Consider the following 19,078-nt stretch of genomic DNA (forward strand, 5'->3'; position numbering starts at 1 on the left):
TCCACTTATTTCTTTAATTTATTCATTTAACAAGAAAAACCAGGAAGCTTATACCTACATGAGTGTGTCATCTCTGTAATTATATTTACCTTTGTGGTTAGGTATTTTAGGTATTTACTTTCTGTGACCTTGACATTTTTCCTTTTTTGAACCATACCACATATGTTCTTTGCTGTAAGTTATCCTAAATCCACTCTATGCCCTTTTATTAGAAAGGAAATAGCTTATGTATTAAAAAACAAATTAATGAAATGAAACTATGTGGAAGTCAATGTAAGTTTGTCTACATTAAATTCCAAGTTACAAAGCCATTAAAACATAATGCAATTCCCAATTTCAGTAGAGATTATAGATATATTTTAAATACTGAGTTCCCATGCTATATTTACAGTATTACTTAATTTATATTCAGATGTTCCAACCTTACTATTCCATAATGTGGAAGTGCCTAGAGTGCTTTACTTTCATATGCACTATTATGCCCATTTTGTTACTTCAGTTTTCAAATAATTCAGTCGATCACTCTACAATTGCAGGCAAATAGAAATACATGTTGTTACATGCAGCCTTATGAAGTTACCATTTGCATTCACTGTAAATGGATTCCATTTCCTTGGTCTTGCCCTTCTATTGAGGGAACCCACCCCCGATAATTCAACGTTATTTCACATAGGTTCTTTTCTATTTCCCTAAGTGTTGGCCAGTCTGAGAAATAAAGGGAAAGAGTACAAAAGAGAGAAATTTTAAAGCTGGGTATCTGGGGGAGACATCATATGTCAGCAGGTTCTGTGATGCCCCCTAAGCCGCAAAACCAGCAAGTTTTTATTAGTGATTTTCAAAGGGGAGGGAGTGTACGAATAGGGTGTGGGTCACAGAGACCACATGCTTCACAAGGTAATAAAATATTACAAGACAAATGGAGGCAGGGCAAGATCACAGGACCGGGGCAAAATTAAAATTGCTAATGAAGTTTCAGGCACACATTGTCATTGATAACATCATATCAAGAGACAGGGTTTGAGAGCAGATGAGTCTGACTAAAATTTACTTAGGTGGGAATTTCCTCATCCTAATAGGCCTGGGAGCGCTACAGGAGACGGGGGATTATTTCATCCCTTATCTGCAACCATAAAAGACAGACATTCCCAGAGCAGCCATTTTAGAGACCTACCCCTGGCAATGCATTCTCTTTCTCAGGGCTGTTCCTTGCTGAGAAAAAGAATTCAGCGATATTTCTCCTATTTGCTTTTGAAAGAAGAGAAATATGGCTCTGTTTTGCCCAGCTCTCAGGCAGCCAGACCTAATGGTTATCTCCCTTGTTCCCTGAACATCGCTGTTATCCTGTTCTTTTATCAAGGTGCCCAGATTTTATATTGTTTAAACAATTTGTGCAGTTAACGCAATCATCACAGGATCCTGAGGCAACATACATCCTCAGCTTACAAAGATGACAGGATTAAGATTTAAAGTAAAGACAGGCATAGGAAATCACAAGAGTATTGACTGGGGAAGTGATAAATGTCCATGAAATTTTCACAATTTATGTTCAGAGATTGCAGAAAAGACAGGTGTAAGAAATTATAAAAGTATTAATTTGGGGAACTAATAAATGTCCATGAAATCTTCACAATTTGTGTTCCTCTGTCATGGCTTCAGCCGGTCCCTCCATTCGAGGTTCCTGACTTCCCGCAACACCCTTCCTATCATACATCCTGTGAGTGCTACCTGCCAATATTAGGGACATTCCTTCAGTTTTGCCATTAGTGTTTAAAGAGCTAATGAATTACTGTGAATTACTTGTTACGCTGTTTCTTAGAAAAACATAATAGAAAGGTTTTGTTGTTGTTTTTTGTTTCATAGCGATTAAAAATAAATAAATCTCCTATGTAGAAAATGTAATTATGTCTACAGTCTGCCAGAGTGATTACTTAAGACTTGTCATAATAATTAGTTCTTCTCATTTTATTTACTCAATACAACTTTTAAAATACTTACTACCTTCTTACAGATGGTTAATAGTGAAAGATTCCTTTTTACTGTATATGAAACCAGACAGCGGTGCCATTGCCTTCGTCCTGCTGGTAGACAAAGAATTCAAAATTAAGGTGGGGAAGAAGGAGACAGAAACGAAATATGGACTCCGAATTGATAATCTTTCAAGGTACAAGTTTCAAATATTTAAAAAAGATTTCTACAAAAATATCTTAAAAACAAAATTTTCCTTAACCTTAAGTAAAAAAGGAGTTTAAAAAGGGTTAGAAAATTGTAATTTAGAGCTCATCCTCAATCAATAGTAATGAAACCGCTTTTTTCCTTGTATATATTTTAAAGAGTATCCTGTGTGCAAGAGTCAGAACAAACAATCTCATATGTAGGTGTTTGCCTATGTTAACAGAAATTACTACTTAATTTGCCAGTTTACTAAACAGATAGATTAGAGCATTTTTAAAATAAATGAAACCTTTACTTTGTAAATCAATATTCTTTAATTAACAAAACACCAAAAGAGTGATTTGATTTATAAAAATTGTTACACACATATTTTAAGAAAGACACCTTCTTTTTCTCTGAGACAGGGTCTCACTCTGTCACCCAGGCTGAAGTGCAGTGGCTCAATCTCTGCTCACTGCAACCTTCACTCACTGCAACCTCCATCTTTCAGGTTCAAGCAATTCTCCTACTTCAGCCTACCGAGTAGCTGGGACTACAGGCACCCGCTGCCACACTCGACTAAATTTTGTATTTTTTGGTAGAGATGGAGTTTCACCATGTTTGCCAGGCTGGTCTCGAACTCCTGACCCCAAGTGATCTGCCCACCTCGGCCTTCCAAAGTGCTGGGATAACAGGCCTGAGCCATCCCACCTGGCCAAGAAAGATATCTTGAAAGGACACTCATGTACATTTATTTATTATAGATTTTATTAGTACATGTGTATGTGATCTTTCTGGAAGATTGTAGTTATATCATGTATGTGTGTCTTTATACATATATATCCATTTGTCTCTACATAGTTCATTCACCATCATGTATATGAATATATATGCATTTCTCCCTGTACACATACACAACATAGCTTCATATTCCCTTACTAATTTATGTTTGTGTGTGTGTGTATGTATATGTGTATATAAAGATGCTGAACTTCCTGATGATATTCTATGAGAATGGGACTTTTAAGATTGTGACTGGAAATATAATGGTGCTGCCATTACACCTTCCTCCTGCATTCCTGTTTCACAGTGAGCCACAGAAGTCTGGCCACAGTTCTCACTGGTCCCTTACTTTATCGGCCACTTCATCTGCATTTCCCACCCTCGCTTACTCGTATGTCAATGCCAGATGAGGCCATTCACATCCAGGTTTCATTACCTTCCTTCCTGGTGTAAGATCCCCCCATGATTTTATCAAATAAGGCCAAATTTTCCCACTTATTTTTGAAGGGCATTTATTTTCCTGTGTTTATTTGAAATTCCTCCCTAATATGCCTTGCAGGTTCTATGGAGGCAGCATTTTTTTCTTGCCTCTTTCTCTTTGCTTTTCTTATGTCCATGATTGGAATAGTTCTTTCCCCCCCCTTGATTCTGACTCACATCCTGTAATAATGTCTTATCTTGTTACTCGTCTCTTCTGTAAAGTCTTCTCGTAACTGTTTTTCAGAGGCTTTTTAGCTCAATTGGAGTAGTGCTTGCAGGATGGGTCAAGCCCAGGCACCTCCTGTGCCCTCTTGTCTCCATCCCTAGAAATCCGTGCCTCCTTTACCACACACGATGGGGATGCTTCACTCCTCTCAGCTCCACCATGTCTCTCCTCCCCCGTCTTCACAGCTCAGCAGCAGCAGCCTCTCCCTGGCTTCATGACTTTCAGACAAAAGCCAGCATCTACCTCTGACATATTGAGAAAGCAGTTTGGACATGGTTAATCTTTATAAATAATTCTTTTAGAATCTGTGAACACAGCCCCCTTCCCTGCTTCTCATCAGGATCATTGCATTTCCTCAAAAAAGCAACCTCCCTCCTCACCCATAGTCTTCTTACATTGGGATGGTGGTAGATTTCTGCCTACATGGCAGGGATACAGCTGGCTCCAACACTCTGTTTTCCTTCAAACTTCAAATTTGGGTAACTTATTTTTCCCTCTTAGTAGTAGGCAGAATTCTGACACTTGGCATTAAGAAAAAACTCTCTGGAATCCACTCTGAATTTTTTTTTTTTTTTTTTTTAGCATTTATAACTCTGTAAGAGTTTAGGATCGTTTAGTTATGAGTGACAGAAAAATCTAAAGCAAACTGGCTTATACCGAAGAGAACTTATCAGCCATGTTGAGCGTGACTGATTCCCTTGTGGTAGCAAGATGGCCACCTCCCACACTCACACCAAATTCTGTGGAAGCAAGAGAGTCCCTCCTGGCATTCCTGAGCAAGTCCTCACATTTGCTCAGGAATGGCTGAAAGGATACTCATGTCCATTTATTATAGGAATGGATGAACAAATGTACATGAGTATCCTTTTTTTTCTGATATCAATATATTTAATTGATTATTATTGCAAAAGAACAGTTTTCCTGGCCAGGTGTGGTAGCTCACGCCTGTAATCCCAGCACTTTGGGAGGCCAAGGTGGGCGGATCACAAGGTCAGGAGTTTGAGACCAGCCTGGCCAATATGGTGAAACCCTGTCACTACTAAAAATACAAAAATTAGCCAGGCATGGTGGTGCTTGCCTGTAGTCCGAGCTACTTGCGAGGCTGACGCAGGAGAACTGCTTGAACCCAGGAGGCAGAGGTTGCAATGAGCCGAGATTACACCACTGCACTCCAGCCCGGTGACAGAATAAGACTCCATTTCAAAAAAAAAAAAAAAAAAAAAAAAAAGCCAGCACGGTGGCTCATGTCTGTAATCCCAGCACTTTGGGAGGCCGACGCAGGCAGATCACCTGAGGTTTGGGAGTTCAGGACTAGCCTGACCAACATGGAGAAACCCGTCTCTACTAAAAATACAAAATTAGCTGGGCCATGGAGGTGCATGCCTGTAATCCCAGCTACTTGGGAGGCTGAGACAGGAGAATCACTTGAACCCGGGAGGTGGAGGTTGCAGTGAGCCGAGATCATGCCATTGCACTCCAGCCTGGGCAAGAAGAGCAAAACTCCGTCTCAAAAAACAAAACAAACAAACAAAAAAGAACAGTTTTCCCACGATTAATGAAACAGAAAACGCACAACATATTCATGCCAGAACCACCTTCTGGGACCAGGAAGATGGAATATGCCATTTTGCTTAGCTTTGTTGAAGAGAAGGGATGGCTGTCACGAAGCACAATTGGGATGATATTTCCAGAAGCTGAGGGAATGGATACTAGAGGGCACAAAGGGAAGTGTCCTCTAGAGCAGAGATCCCCAACCCCCTCGGGGTAGCAGTCCATGGCCTATTCAGAACTGCGCCGCACAGCAGGAGGTGAGCAGTGGGCGAGGGAGCATTACCACCTGAGTTGCGGCCTCCGGTCAGATCAGCCACGGCATCAGATTCTCACAGGAGCCCGAACCCTATTGTGGATTGCACATGGGCAGGATCTGGGCTGCGCGCTCCTCATGAGAATCATGTCACCTCGTGATGACCTGAGGTGAGACAGTTTCATCTCGAAACTACCCCCTATCATCTGTGGAAAAATTGCCTTCCACAAGCCTGTCCCCGGTGCCAAAAAAAGTTGGGGACCACTGCTCTACAGGAGCCAACAGCTCTCTAACTAACACTTAAAAGTAGATCCTCACCTTACCCCTCTTTCTTTATCCTCCTCATGGCCTAGCACGCAGCTCTAGGTCTATGGTAAGTACATTTATGCATGTTTGCATGAGTTAATGAATAAGTAACCTGAACATTTATTTTTGTTATATTGAATATATTTCTAGAAATACTACTAAAAAATGTTAAATGCCTGCTTTCTTCATGTTCTTTGTCTAAAATTTTCAGTTTATGTTTGGTATACTACCAAATAAAAAAGAGCATGAGATAGAACAGAGTGACCATTCTTTTCAACTTTCTGCTTTCTCTTTAAAGGACACTTATTTTAAAATGCAACAGCTATAGACATGCTCGTTGGTGGGGAGGGGCTATAGAAGAATTCATCCAGAAACATGGCACCAACTTTCTCAAAGATCATCGATTTGGGTCATATGCTGCTATCCAAGAGAATGCTTTAGCTAAATGGTAAGTTAGTTATTACTGCTCTAAGCCTGCCAAGGCAGTCCTAGCATCTAGTATTACACTGTCCTAAATTCACCTGGAATCAATTTTCAAAACTGTGAAAGATTATGCATTATACTTAACAAGGCTTCTCTTTTTGTGATAATTATGGGACTACCTGATTATATAGTAGTTTTTCAATTGTTGCTTTTAAGATTTTTCACAGTGAACTTAGCTAGCTTTAGAGTTTGAAGTTTGAATTTTAAAGCTAACTTCATACATTTCTTTAATGATGCAAATGGAAGGTTTATTTAAGTCATTAGCCCTAATTTAGGAAAAAGTATTTACTTGCTAGATATTTCTTTTAAATAAAGTCATGCTTAGCATGTTTTTCTACCCGTGGATTGGAAGCTAATTTGTTTTCAGTCTCAGAAGAAAAACTGTATGTAAGTTCAACAGGATAGGAGAATTCATCTGGCTCCTTATGATGATGAAGCTCAATAAATTTGTTGTTCTCTAAGCAGAGAAAAATCAGGCTGCTTACCACTTACTGCCCTTCCTAGGCAGCAGAGAAAACTTGGTATTTTCAATCCTTGTTTTGCAGGTACACAAAGTCAATGATGATTATGTGTTATGTGGAGACTCTAGGCAGTGGCTTCCATGTTTTGCTTTACCATAAGATAAGTTTCTTTTCTTTTCTTTTTTAATAACAAAAAGGAACAATAAACTTGTCTTTCAGGTATGTTAATGCCAAAGGATATTTTGAAGATGTGGCAAATGCAATGGAAGAGGCAAATGAAGAGATTTTTATCACAGATTGGTGGTTAGTATTTGTCCCTGGGAATTTTTTCTGGAAGTTTCTATGTTTAGAAATGTACAGTGGTATAGTGCTGTTCAAGAATTACACATATGAAAATTAGCAGTATCTCTGGATGGTTTGGCCAGTCTCAACCAATTGACTAAGCCTTCAGTGAAAGGCCTTTTCAAAAACCTTGGCCTCAACAATATTCATAAAATACTTAGTTTGAACAATTAGGTTTTATATTTGCATTTGGAAGCAGACTTCCATGTATTCATGTCAGTAAAGATTATGCTGTAATGCAAGTACACCTACAGAGGTAATGGTGTCTTTGGGTGTCTTTTTCTAATTTTGGTATGTCTGTCATGAGGGCCAGTGAGTATACTTCTTCTAAATTGTCGCTTTGATGTTGAAATAGTTCCACTTGCCTGTTACTGTAAAAATATCCTCTGTAATGATTAGGCCTCGTCAGCTGTTCTAGAGATACATCTGGTTTCAACTTTGTGACCACCTTAAAAAAGTGTCCGTAAGAGTTGCTATGCTTATTAAAGTCACCAGAAGCCTCATATCTGAAACTCATTTAGCTCTTGGGAAATTTACTCCTGTAGTTGGTATAGGCAGTCTAGTCTGACTTCAGTTCCAATCATTTATCTGCCTGGAAAGCTAAAACCCATTACACATGCTAACACTGGCTATGATGGAAATGAAAATGTCTAAAATGTGTTTTCCTTCTGGGAACTTATTAGTAGTTGCCTGAATTGCCCCTTATCCAGTTTTCTTCCAAAAGGTACCTTACATGAACTGTTAATATATCATAATTTATTCCCTTCTAATTCTAGGTTTTGTGGGCAGTATCAGTATCTAATTCAAGAATGGGAACACATCTTTTGCTTCAGTTGTCTGGAAATCTATAATGCTAAGGCATGCTTTCTTAACCTTGGCCCTGTTGACATTTGGGGCCAGATAATTCTTTGTTTCAGGGGGCTCTCCTATGCATTGTAGGATGTTTAGTGACATCCACTAGCTACCAGTAGTAAGTTCCCAGTTGTGACCACCAAAATATCTTCATTGCTAGATGTTCCCTGGTTGGGGTTGGGAGAGGATGCAAGATCCCTGTCAGCTGGGAATCACTGATCTAGAGGGGATAGACGGGGTATGTGGTGGCCAGCATGCTCATGCTTGTGGAGGAGCTTAATTCTGGTCTTTCTATTCTTGCCAAATTTTCTCTTTTCAGTCAGTTACCAGGAAGAAAAAATGTTTCATACTTAGGAGCTATTTATTTGGTTGAATATTTTATAAACACTTGTGATAATAAATTTGTGCCAGTGAGTACTATATTCTTTAAAAAAAATTTCTGAAAGTTTCGTGAAGATGTGAGAGAGACTAAAAATAATTTTTCCATTGAGTCTAGATTTTCGTGCTTTGTATCTGAACACCAAAATTTTTTTAACTTTTAAATTCAGGGGTACAATTACAGGTTTGTTAAATAGGTAAACTTGTAGCATGGGAATTTGTTGTATGGATTATTTTATCACCCAGGTATTAAGTCTAGTACCCACTAGTTACTTTTCCTGATCCTCTCCCTCTACCCTTGAAAGGCCCTAGTGTGTGTTGTTCCCTTGTACGTGTCCATGTGTTCTCATCATTTAGCTTCCACTTATAAGTGAGAACATGTTGTATTTGGTTTTCTGTTGCTGTGTTAGTTTGCTAAGGATAATGGCCTTCAGCTCCATCCATGTTGCTGCAAAGGACATGATCTCATTCTTTTTCATGGCTGCATTGTATTCTGTGGTGTATATGTGCCACATTTTCTTTATCCAGTCTACCATTGATGGTCATTTAGGTTGATTCAATTAAACATGTACAGAGATGGAACCCTGAATGTTTTCCTCTCTACTTTCAGCAAGAGAATGAATTGGGAGGTTATTTATTTTTTCATGACTGCACTAGGATACCATTTTATTACAACACATCATTAGAAATAAAACCTTCACAGTAACTTCTCTCAAACAAGTAAAGAAAATTCTTGTTGTACAAGCATATTGCAAAAAGGAGCATTCAGAAACTTAACCAAACCCTAATATGCGTAGACCTGAGAGAGTGGGGTTATCTGCCACAGTCTCTGTATGGAGTCTGTATGTTAAATGTGTCAGAAATAGGATTAAGAAAACAGGAGAATACAAAGGAAAAATCAATGAACAGAGATTTTTAAAAGAGGGATTTTGTAAAAGGTAGAGAAACAGAAGAGACAAAGGTTGAGCTGGAGACAAAGGTTATAAAGAAAATAAATCAGCACTGCATTACTAACTGGCTCACAAACAGAAACTATTCTAGGTAAAAGAATACATGTTTTCAATGTATTTAAGTTGGTTTTAAATGCAACTTTCTTTAAGTTGGTTTCTGATTTGTTTTATGCGACCACTAGAGCCGGCGCCAGAGGAAAAGGCAAGTAGGCAAGATAAAAAAGGAAACTTTATTAGGTAGCCAATGTAAAGAAAGAGGAAGCGAGGCTCACCGGTCTCTGGCGGCAGAGGCCGAGGAAGTCGCTCTGGCGCTGTCGGACGAGGTTCCTGGGTCCCGCGTAGGAGGAGGGGCTGAGGAAGTTCGTGCCGCGTTCCCCCCGCCCCCCCAGCGGCTTTTATGTCCTGGGCCTGGGAGTGGGAGGGCACTGGGCGGGACATAGGCGGGTCGGGGGCGGGGGCGGTAGGCGTGGCTAGGTAGGTTTCGATTTTCTCTGTCAGAGGTCAGACTGCGCCTGCGCAGTTGACCTGTGTCTTTCCCGGGCACGGGAAAGTTGACAATGAAGAACCCGGAAATGCGCCATTTTAGTCCCTTTGTTCTTTTGTTCCCTCCCTCCCTCCCTCCCTCCAGACAGTTTCAATATTCTTAGTGTTTTTCAAATGATGGGTTGAGCCTCTTTAGTAATTGTTTATTAAAATAATTTAGTAGATTGTGACCAGTATTTTTTTTAAAAACAGAATGGCATAGGATAGGATAGGGAAGGGAAGGGAAAAGAAAGGAAGGGTACAATGTAAGTGGTAATAAGAGCCACTAATTTTGGAAACTTTTATTTCGGTTGTAGATAGATAGATAAACAGACAGACTGATCGACTGGCTGTTGGTTTGGGGTATAATGTATTTCTTTCTGCAGTTTATGGTACAAAAGTTTAAAAGTTTGAAAGCCACTGACTTTCAAAAATGGTTAGTAAACTTTTTCCTTAAAGAGCCAGAGAGTAAATATTTTTTTAAGATTTTCAAATCACGTACGGTCTCTGAAGCATATTTTTTTTACAACTCTTTAAAAATATAAAAACCATTCTTAGCTCACAGGCCATGCTAAAACAGTCTATGGGCAACATTTGACTTGTGAGCTATAGTTTGTTGACACCTATCTTAGGAAATAGACTTAATTCACCACATTTTATCAATACTAAGAGCTAAATGTAGTGTTTTCCAAAGTTGTACCATTTTACATTTTCACCAGCAATGTATGAGAGTTACAATTCTTCCACATAATTGCTAGCCCTTGGTGTTATCAGTCTTTATTTCAAAGGGTATACAATAGTGTTTTATTATGATTTTAGCTTGTATCAGCAACATCATTTCACAATGAGCAAATTTTCATGTGATATTTGGACATTTGTTTAACTGTTCAAATCTTTTCCCTTTTTTTGAGAGAGAGATGTTGTCAGTCTTCTTATTTAGTTGTAAGAGGTATTTGTACATGCTAGTTAAAGTGGTTGTCCCATTTCACTCTGGCCTCCATTCTTTCTGTTGAGAAATTCTCTGTCACTTGAATAGATTGTTCCCCTCTAAGTAATGTGTTATTTTTCCTCTGAGTGGTTTCAATATTTTCCTTCTGTCTTTAGTTTTCAGGAGTTTGGTTATGATGTTTGTGTTTATCCTATTTAGGGTTCTCAGCTTCCTGAATCTGTAGTTTTATATCTTTTGCCAAATTTAAGAAATTGTTAGCCATTATTTCTTTACACATTTTTTCTGAACTTTCCTCTTTCTCTCCTCTTTCTGAATCTCCAATGACACAAATAGTGTCTTATTTATTTGTCAAATTCATTGACTCCTTCCTCTATGACAGGGTCCCCAACCTCCAAACCAAACCAGTCTCCAGACTGTTAGGAACCAGGCCACACCGCAGATGAGCCGGAGGTTGTAGGGGGAGATAGTGAGCATGAGAATTACTGCCTGAGCTCCGCCTCCTGTCAGATCAGCCGCAGCATTAGATTCTCCTAGGAAGAGGAACCCTATTGTGAACTATGCATGTGAGGGATAGAGGCTGCCTGTTCCTTATGAGAGTCTATACGGTGCCTGCTGGCCTATCTGAGGTGCAACAGTTTCATCCAGAAATTATCCTTCCCCCTCATTCCCACCCATGGAAAAATTGTCTTCCATGAAACTGGTTTCTGGTGCCAAAAAGGTTGAGGACTGCTGCTCTATGATCTCCATTCTGGTATGGAGCCTATCCTGTGAGGTTTGGGGGATTTATTGTTTGCTTTTGTTTTTCTAGTGTTTTTGGTAATTGTGTTTTTCACTTTGAAAATTTTTATTTGGTCCTTCTTTATATCTTTTTCTGTAAGACTTTTTTTGTCTTTTCATTCATTTTAGGAGTGTTCACCCTTACTTAGAGCATTTTTATAATATCTGACATAGCCTTAAGTAGGTAATTTCAATATCCACATTGTCTTGATATTGACATCTGCTGATTCCCTTTTCCGTACAAGGTTAAGATTTTTTTTTTTTTTTCTAGTTCTTTGTGTGCCGGGTACTTGTACTGTATTCTAGAAAATTTTATTATTATGTTATAAGACTCTGAGTCTTGTTTGAATCCTATGGAGAATGTTAGTATTTTTGTGTTAGCGGGCAATTTACCAATTTCAATTCAGGCTTAAAGTTCCAACCAGCCTTTTATGAGTGTTGTTTTAATGTCGGTTTTGTTGTTAATGCCTTTGCGGTGCTATTCAGGTCTGTCCCATATGTGTGCCACCTAGTGGCCAGTCTGAGACTTGGATGGTGGTCTGTTCCTCAGTTCAGTTCTCAGCCTCTTTGGTGTGATGTTTAGGATGAAATCCATGCATAGACAGCTTGGAGTGAGCCAGAAAATCAGAAACAGCTTTATGGAGCTGCTTTTCTGAGCTCTTCTCCCCTGTTTTTAGTTTCCCATGGCTTCCCTTTTTAGCCTTCTAGCCTGAAAGATGGGTTTTTATTTACTGTGCTCTGCCATGTGCTTTCTCTGATGGCACCCATGTCCAAAGCCAAGCCAGGCGTATTTATATTGCCATTGGTGAGGAAATTTCCCCTGCCTGAGAGGTTTTAGTAACTTTGGGCTCTCCACTGCAGCCTTGTCACTACCAGAGATCCTTTTCATTCTCTCCAAGTCTGAACTAGAGGATTTTTGAAGTTATCTCTGTGCCGATGCCTGTTTCCAAGTTTTCCCTCCAAGTCAAGGAATCAAAGGGGGAAAAATTGTTAAACTTATCACTGGCTAGGTGGTACTTCAAATTCTGTTCTTCTTTTTCTATATTGAGGCTTCCACTTATTTAGCTCTTATGTAATTTTTCTCAGCAATATTTTGTATTTTTCTAGCTATAGGTCTTATACATATTTTGTTAAAATTTTCACTGAGTATTTTATGTTTTTTGATATTATCATAAATGATATTTTAAAATTCATTTTCCATACAGAGCTAGAAATGCAATTGATTTTTGTGTATTTACCTTATAGCTTGTGACCTTGCTAAATTAATTTATTAGTGCTAATAGCTTTTTTGTAGATTGCTTAGGATTGTCCTGTAATGATTATGTGATCTATGAATAAAGACAGTTTTACTTCTTCTCTTCTAATCTGTATGCTTTGTATTTTATTTTCTTGCCTTGTTACATTGGCTAGTTATCACCAGTAAAATGTTGAATGAAAGTGGTGAGAATGAACATCTATGCCCTGTTTCTAATCTTCAGAGTAAAGCATGCAGTTTTGTTATATTATGAATGATGTTAGAGATAGATTTTTTATAAGTACCTTTTACTACACTGAGGAAGTTTTTTTCTATTTCTAACTTGTTGGGAGTATTTATTGTTAATGGATATTGAATTTCTTCATTTCTTCTGCATTTGTTGAAATAATAATATTTTTCTCCTTTTTGTTGTTACTGTGGTGAATTACATTGATTTCCAACTTTTTGTTTCTTTGTTTGTTTGTTTGTTTGTTTTTTGAGACAGAGTCTCGCTTTGTCACTCAGGCTGGAGTGCAGTGGCACCATCTCGACTCACTGCAAGCTCTGCCTCCTGGGTTCACGGCATTCTCCTGCCTCAGCCTCCGAGTAGCTGGGACTACAGGCACGCACCACTACACCCGGCTAATTTTTTGTATTTTTAGTAGAGACGGGGTTTCACCGTGTTAACCAGGATGGTCTCGATCTCCTGACCTCGTGATCCGCCCGCCTCGGCCTCCCAAAGTGCTGGGATTACAGGCGTGAGCCACCACGTCCGGCTTGATTTCCAACTTTTAAACCAACCTTGTATCTTAGGATAATCCCACTTGATCATTATTTTTGTAAGTTGCTGTGTTTTTGGTAAATATTTTTACTTCTGTGATCATAAAGGATGTTCTTTAGTTTTCTTTTCTTGCATTGTCTTTATTTGGTTTTAGTATGAGGATAATGCTGACCTCATTAAATAAGATAGTAAGTGTTCCCTCCTTTGTTTATTGGAAGAATTTAGGTAGTACTAACATCATTTCTTTCTTAAATATTTGATAAAATTCAAATATTTAATAAATTCTGTAAAGTTGGTAGAGTCTGTAGTTTTCCCTTTGGGAAAGTTTTAATTACACATTCAGTTTTTCAGTAGCTATGAAGTCAGTATCAATTTCTTTTTATTTTCATTATGAAAATATTTTATTCAAGGAATATGTTTATTTAAATTACCACAAATATTGGCATACAGTTATTTTTAATAGTTATTATTCATTTAATATAATTTAATGCTTCTAGGCCCTATAGTGATTCCCTATCTTTCACTCTTTTTTTTTTTTTCTTTGAGACAGGGTCTTCTTCTGTTGCCCAGGTTGAAGTGCATTGACGTGATGATGGCTCACTGCAGCTTAAACCTTCTAGGTTCAAGCAATCCTCCTACCTCAGCCCCCCGAGTAGCTGGAACTACAGACATAAACAACCATGCCTGGCTAATTTTTAAAATTTTTTCATAGAGACAGGGTCTTACTATGTTTCCCAGGCTGGTCTCAAACTCCTGGGCTTACGCAATCCTCCCATTTTAGCCTGTCAAAGTGCTGGGATTATAGATGTGAGCCCATCCTTTCAATCATTTTTTGTCATGTTTTTTAGCCTTGCTAGAAATTCACAAATTTTATTGATATTTCAAAGAGTCAACATCTAGTTTCATTGAATTCTTTCTGTGTTTTTTCAGTTTTATGTTTCATCAAGTTCTGCTCTTATATTTATTATTCCCTCATCTTCTTGCTTTGGGTTTAATATCTTCTTTTTCTGTCTTTTATAAATGGAAAGTCTGATCAATAATTTTTAATTTTTTGTTTTTCTCATGTAAGCATTTAAAGTAATTAAATCTTCTAAGTGGTACACTTAGAGGTATGTTTTAACATCTCTGAAATCAGGAAGCATCTTACACTCTTACAGTTACAGTCATCATCATTTTTTCTCTCTTAGTGGTACATGCAGTAACGATGCATCCTACAATCACTGGTGTCCTAGATTCAATTAAATGTAATATTAAACAATAACTTTGTTTACAAGTGAGTAAAGACCCTTACGTAATAATGCTTGGTAAGTTATAGCTGCTTTCTTCTTGCTGTGCAGCCATGGTTTATACTTTGTTTATAACATGATATAACAAAATCTTTTTTTCTTTTTATGTGTTATCCTCAAAATTGAGGGCTCCGTGAGAGCTATGTTAAGATTCTTCAAAGTATCTAGTGGAATGCTCAGCATACAAGGGTATACATGTTTGTGGATTAAATGAAATAAATGATGATAAAGACTTAATTGCAGAGTATAACATTAAAAGTCTCCCCCAAACTGAAGCTCTTTGAGCCCATATTTAATGTATACATCAAAAAATTGCAATTGTATATATGTTGTTGGATATCTCTCATTTTTGGTGAATTAGCAGTGGACAGCAATGCATTTTACTATTTTAAAGCAGATTTCTTTTTAATGCGTCTTTGATCTTTTCTGATCAATTTCTGTGCTTTGTTTGTTTGCTTGTTTGGACATAGATTACTTCTGAGTTTGTTTTCTACTCTAAATTAAATATGCAACTACTTACACTGTCCAAACTCTCCATTTGTCTGTTTACTTATTTATTTTACCCAGTAATGTTTCCTTTGGAAACTTTATCTCTGGGTTTTTATTTTCTTTAACTGAATGAAATAGAGCATAACATTGATTTCTTTTAATCTCTTTTTATTATTATTATTATTATTATACTTTAAGTTCTAGGGTACATGTGCATAACGTGCAGGTTTGTTACATATGTATACTTGTGCCATGTTGGTGTGCTGCACCCATCAACTCGACAGCACCCATCAATTCGTCATTTATATCAGGTATAACTCCCAGTGCAATCCCTCCCCCCTCCCCCCCCCCATGATAGGCCCCAGTGTGTGATGTTCCCCTTCCCAAGTCCAAGTGATCTCATTGTTCAGTTCCCACCTATGAGTGAGAACATGCGGTGTTTGGTTTTCTCTTCTTGTGATAGTTTGCTAAAAATGATGGTTTCCAGCTGCATCCATGTCCCTACAAAGGATGCAAACTTATCCTTTTTTATGGTTGCATAGTATTCCATGGTGTATATGTGCCACATTTTCTTAATCCAGTCTGTCACTGATGGACATTTGGGTTGATTCCAAGTCTTTGCTATTGTGAATAGTGCCGCAATAAATATACGTGTGCATGTGTCTTTATAGCAGCATGATTTCTAATCCCTTGGGTATATACCCAGTAGTGAGATGGCTGGGTCATATGGTAGATCTAGTTCTAGATCCTTGAGGAATTGCCATATTCTTTTCCATAATGGTTGGACTAGTTTACAATCCCACCAACAGTGTAAAAGTGTTCCTATTTCTCCACTTCCTCTCCAGCACCTGTTGTTTCCTGACTTTTTAATGATTGCCATTCTAACTGGTGTGAGATTGTATCTCATTGTGGTTTTGATTTGCATTTCTGTGATGGCGAGTGATGATGAGCATTTTTTCATGTGTCTGTTGGCTGTATGAATGTCTTCTTTTGAGAAATGTCTGTTCATATCCTTTGCCCACTTTTTGATGGGGTTGTTTGTTTTTTTCTTGTAAATTTGTTTGAGTTCTTTGTAGGTTCTGGATATCAGCCCTTTGTCAGATGAGTAGATTGCAAAAAATTTCTCCCATTCTGTAGGTTGCCTGTTCACTCTGATGGTAGTTTCTTTTGCTGTGCAGAAGCTCTTTAGTTTAATTAGATCCCATTTGTCAATTTTGGCTTTTGTTGCCATTGCTTTTGGTGTTTTAGACATGAAGTCCTTGCCCATGCCTATGTCCTGAATGGTACTACCTAGGTTTTCTTCTAGGGTTTTTATGGTATTAGGTTTAACATTTAAGTCTCTAATCCATCTTGAATTAATTTTCATATAAGGAGTAAGGAAAGAATCCAGTTTCAGCTTTCTACTTATGGCTAGCCAATTTTCCCAGCACCATTTATTAAATGGGGAATCCTTTCCCCATTTCTTGTTTCTCTCAGGTTTGTCAAAGATCAGATGGCTGTAGATGTGTGGTTTTATCTCTGAGGACTCTATTCTGTTCCATTGGTCTATATCTCTGTTTCGGTACCAGTACCATGCTGTTTTGGTTACTGTAGCCTTGTAGTATAGTTTGAAGTCAGGTAGCGTGATGCCTCCAGCTTTGATTCTTTTGACTTAGGATTGTCTTGGCAATGTGGGCTCTTTTTTGGTTCCATATGAACTTTAAAGCCGTTTTTTCCAATTCTGTGAAGAAACTCATTGGTAGCTTGATGGGGATGGCATTGAATCTGTAAATAACCTTGGGCAGTATGGCCATTTTCACGATATTGATTCTTCCTATCCATGAGCATGGTATGTTCTTTCATTTGTTAGTGTCCTCTTTGATTTCACTGAGCAGTGGTTTGTAGTTCTCCTTGAAGAGGTCCTTTACAACCCTTGTAAGCTGGATTCCTAGGTGTTTTATTCTCTTTGAAGTAATTGTGAATGGAAGTTCATTCATGATTTGCCTCTCTGTTTGTCTGTTACTGGTGTATAAGAATGCTTGTGATTTTTGCACATTAATTTTGTATCCTGAGACTTTGCTGAAGTTGCTTATCAGCTTAAGGAGATTTTGGACTGAGACGATGGGGTTTTCTAAATATACAATCATGTCATCTGCAAACAGGGACAATTTGACTTCTTCTTTTCCTAACTGGATACCCTTGATTTCTTTCTCTTGCCTGATTGCCCTAGCCAGAACTTCCAACACTATGTTGAATAGGAGTGGTGAGAGAGGGCATCCCTGTCTTGTGCCAGTTTTCAAAGGGAATTTTTCCAGTTTTTGCCCATTCAGTATGATATTGGCTGTGGGCTTGTCATAAATAGCTCTTATTATTTTGGGGTACGTTCCATCAATACTGAATTTATTGAGCGTTTTTAGCATGAAGGGCTGTTGAATTTTGTCAAAAGCCTTTTCTGCATCTATTGAGATAATCATGTGGTTCTTGTCTTTGGTTCTGTTTATATGCTGGATTACGTTTATTGATTTGTGAATGTTGAACCAGCCTTGCATCCCAGGGATGAAGCCCACTTGATCATGGTGGATAAGCTTTTTGATGTGCTGCTGAATCCGGTTTGCCAGTATTTTATTGAGGATTTTTGCATTGATGTTCATCAGGGATATTGGTCTAAAATTCTCTTTTTTTGTTGTGTCTCTGCCAGGCTTTGGTACCAGGATGATGTTGGCCTCATAAAATGAGTTAGGGAGGATTCCCTCTTTTTCTATTGATTGGAATAGTTTCAGAAGGAATGGTACCAGCTCCTCCTTGTACCTCTGGTAGAATTCAGCTGTGAATCCATCTGGTCCTGGAATTTTTTTGGTTGGTAGGCTATTAATTATTGCCTCAATTTCAGAGCCTGCTATTGGTCTATTTAGGGATTCAACTTATTCCTGGTTTAGTCTTGGAAGAGTGTTAGTGTCCAGGAAATTATCCATTTCTTCTAGATTTTCTAGTTTATTTGCATAGAGGTGTTTATAGTATTCTCTGATGGTAGTTTGTATTTCTGTGGGGTCAGTGGTGATATCCCCTTTATCATTTTTTATTGTGTCTATTTGATTCTTCTCTCTTTTCTTCTTTATTAATCTTGCTAGCGGTCTGTCAATTTTCTTGATCTTTTCAAAAAACCAACTCCTGGATTCATTGATTTTTTTGGAGGGTTTTTTGTGTCTCTATCTCCTTCAGTTCTGCTCTGATCTTAGTTATTTCTTGCCTTCTGCTAGCTTTTGAATGTGTTTGCTCTTGCCTCTCTAGTTCTTTTAATTGTGATGTTAGAGTGTCCATTTTAGATCTTTCCAGCTTTCTCTTGTGGGCATTTAGTGCTATAAATTTCCCTCTACACACTGCTTTAAATGTGTCCCACAGATTCTGATATGTTGTATCTTTGTTCTCATTGGTTTCAAAGAACATCTTTATTTCTGCCTTCATTTCGTTATGTACCCAGTAGTCATTCAGGAGCAGGTTGTTCAGTTTCCATGTAGTTGAGCGGTTTTGAGTGAGTTTCTTAGTCCTGAGTTCTAGTTTGATTGCACTGTGGTCTGAGAGACAGTTTGTTATAATTTCTGTTCTTTTACATTTGCTGAGGAGTGCTTTACTTCCAATTATGTGGTCAATTTTGGAATAAGTGCGATGTGGTGCTGAGAAGAATGTATATTCTGTTGATTGGGGTGGAGAGTTCTATAGATGTCTATTAGGTCTGCTTGGTGCAGAGATGAGTTCAATTCCTGGATATCCTTGTTAACTTGCTGTCTCGTTGATCTGTCTAATGTTGACAGTGGAGTGTTGAAGTCTCCCACTATTATTGTATGGGA

The 19,078-nt window shown here is 38.2% G+C and overlaps 1 protein-coding gene across 4 annotated transcripts in view; it reads left to right on the forward strand.

Moving 5' to 3' along the window:
- PLD1 (phospholipase D1) overlaps positions 1-19,078 on the forward strand; it is a 223,365-nt gene that overhangs the window by 102,613 nt on the left and 101,674 nt on the right. For all 4 annotated transcript variants that reach the window (XM_030929431.1, XM_030929418.1, XM_030929427.1 and 1 more), the window contains exons 9-11: positions 2,009-2,161; positions 6,049-6,198; positions 6,914-6,997. In XM_030929431.1, the coding sequence (XP_030785291.1) occupies positions 2,009-2,161; positions 6,049-6,198; positions 6,914-6,997 (387 nt within the window). The remainder of the gene's footprint in view (positions 1-2,008; positions 2,162-6,048; positions 6,199-6,913; positions 6,998-19,078) is intronic.

Source organism: Rhinopithecus roxellana, chromosome 1, assembly GCF_007565055.1.
Source record: "Rhinopithecus roxellana isolate Shanxi Qingling chromosome 1, ASM756505v1, whole genome shotgun sequence".
Lineage (NCBI taxonomy): Eukaryota > Metazoa > Chordata > Mammalia > Primates > Cercopithecidae > Rhinopithecus > Rhinopithecus roxellana.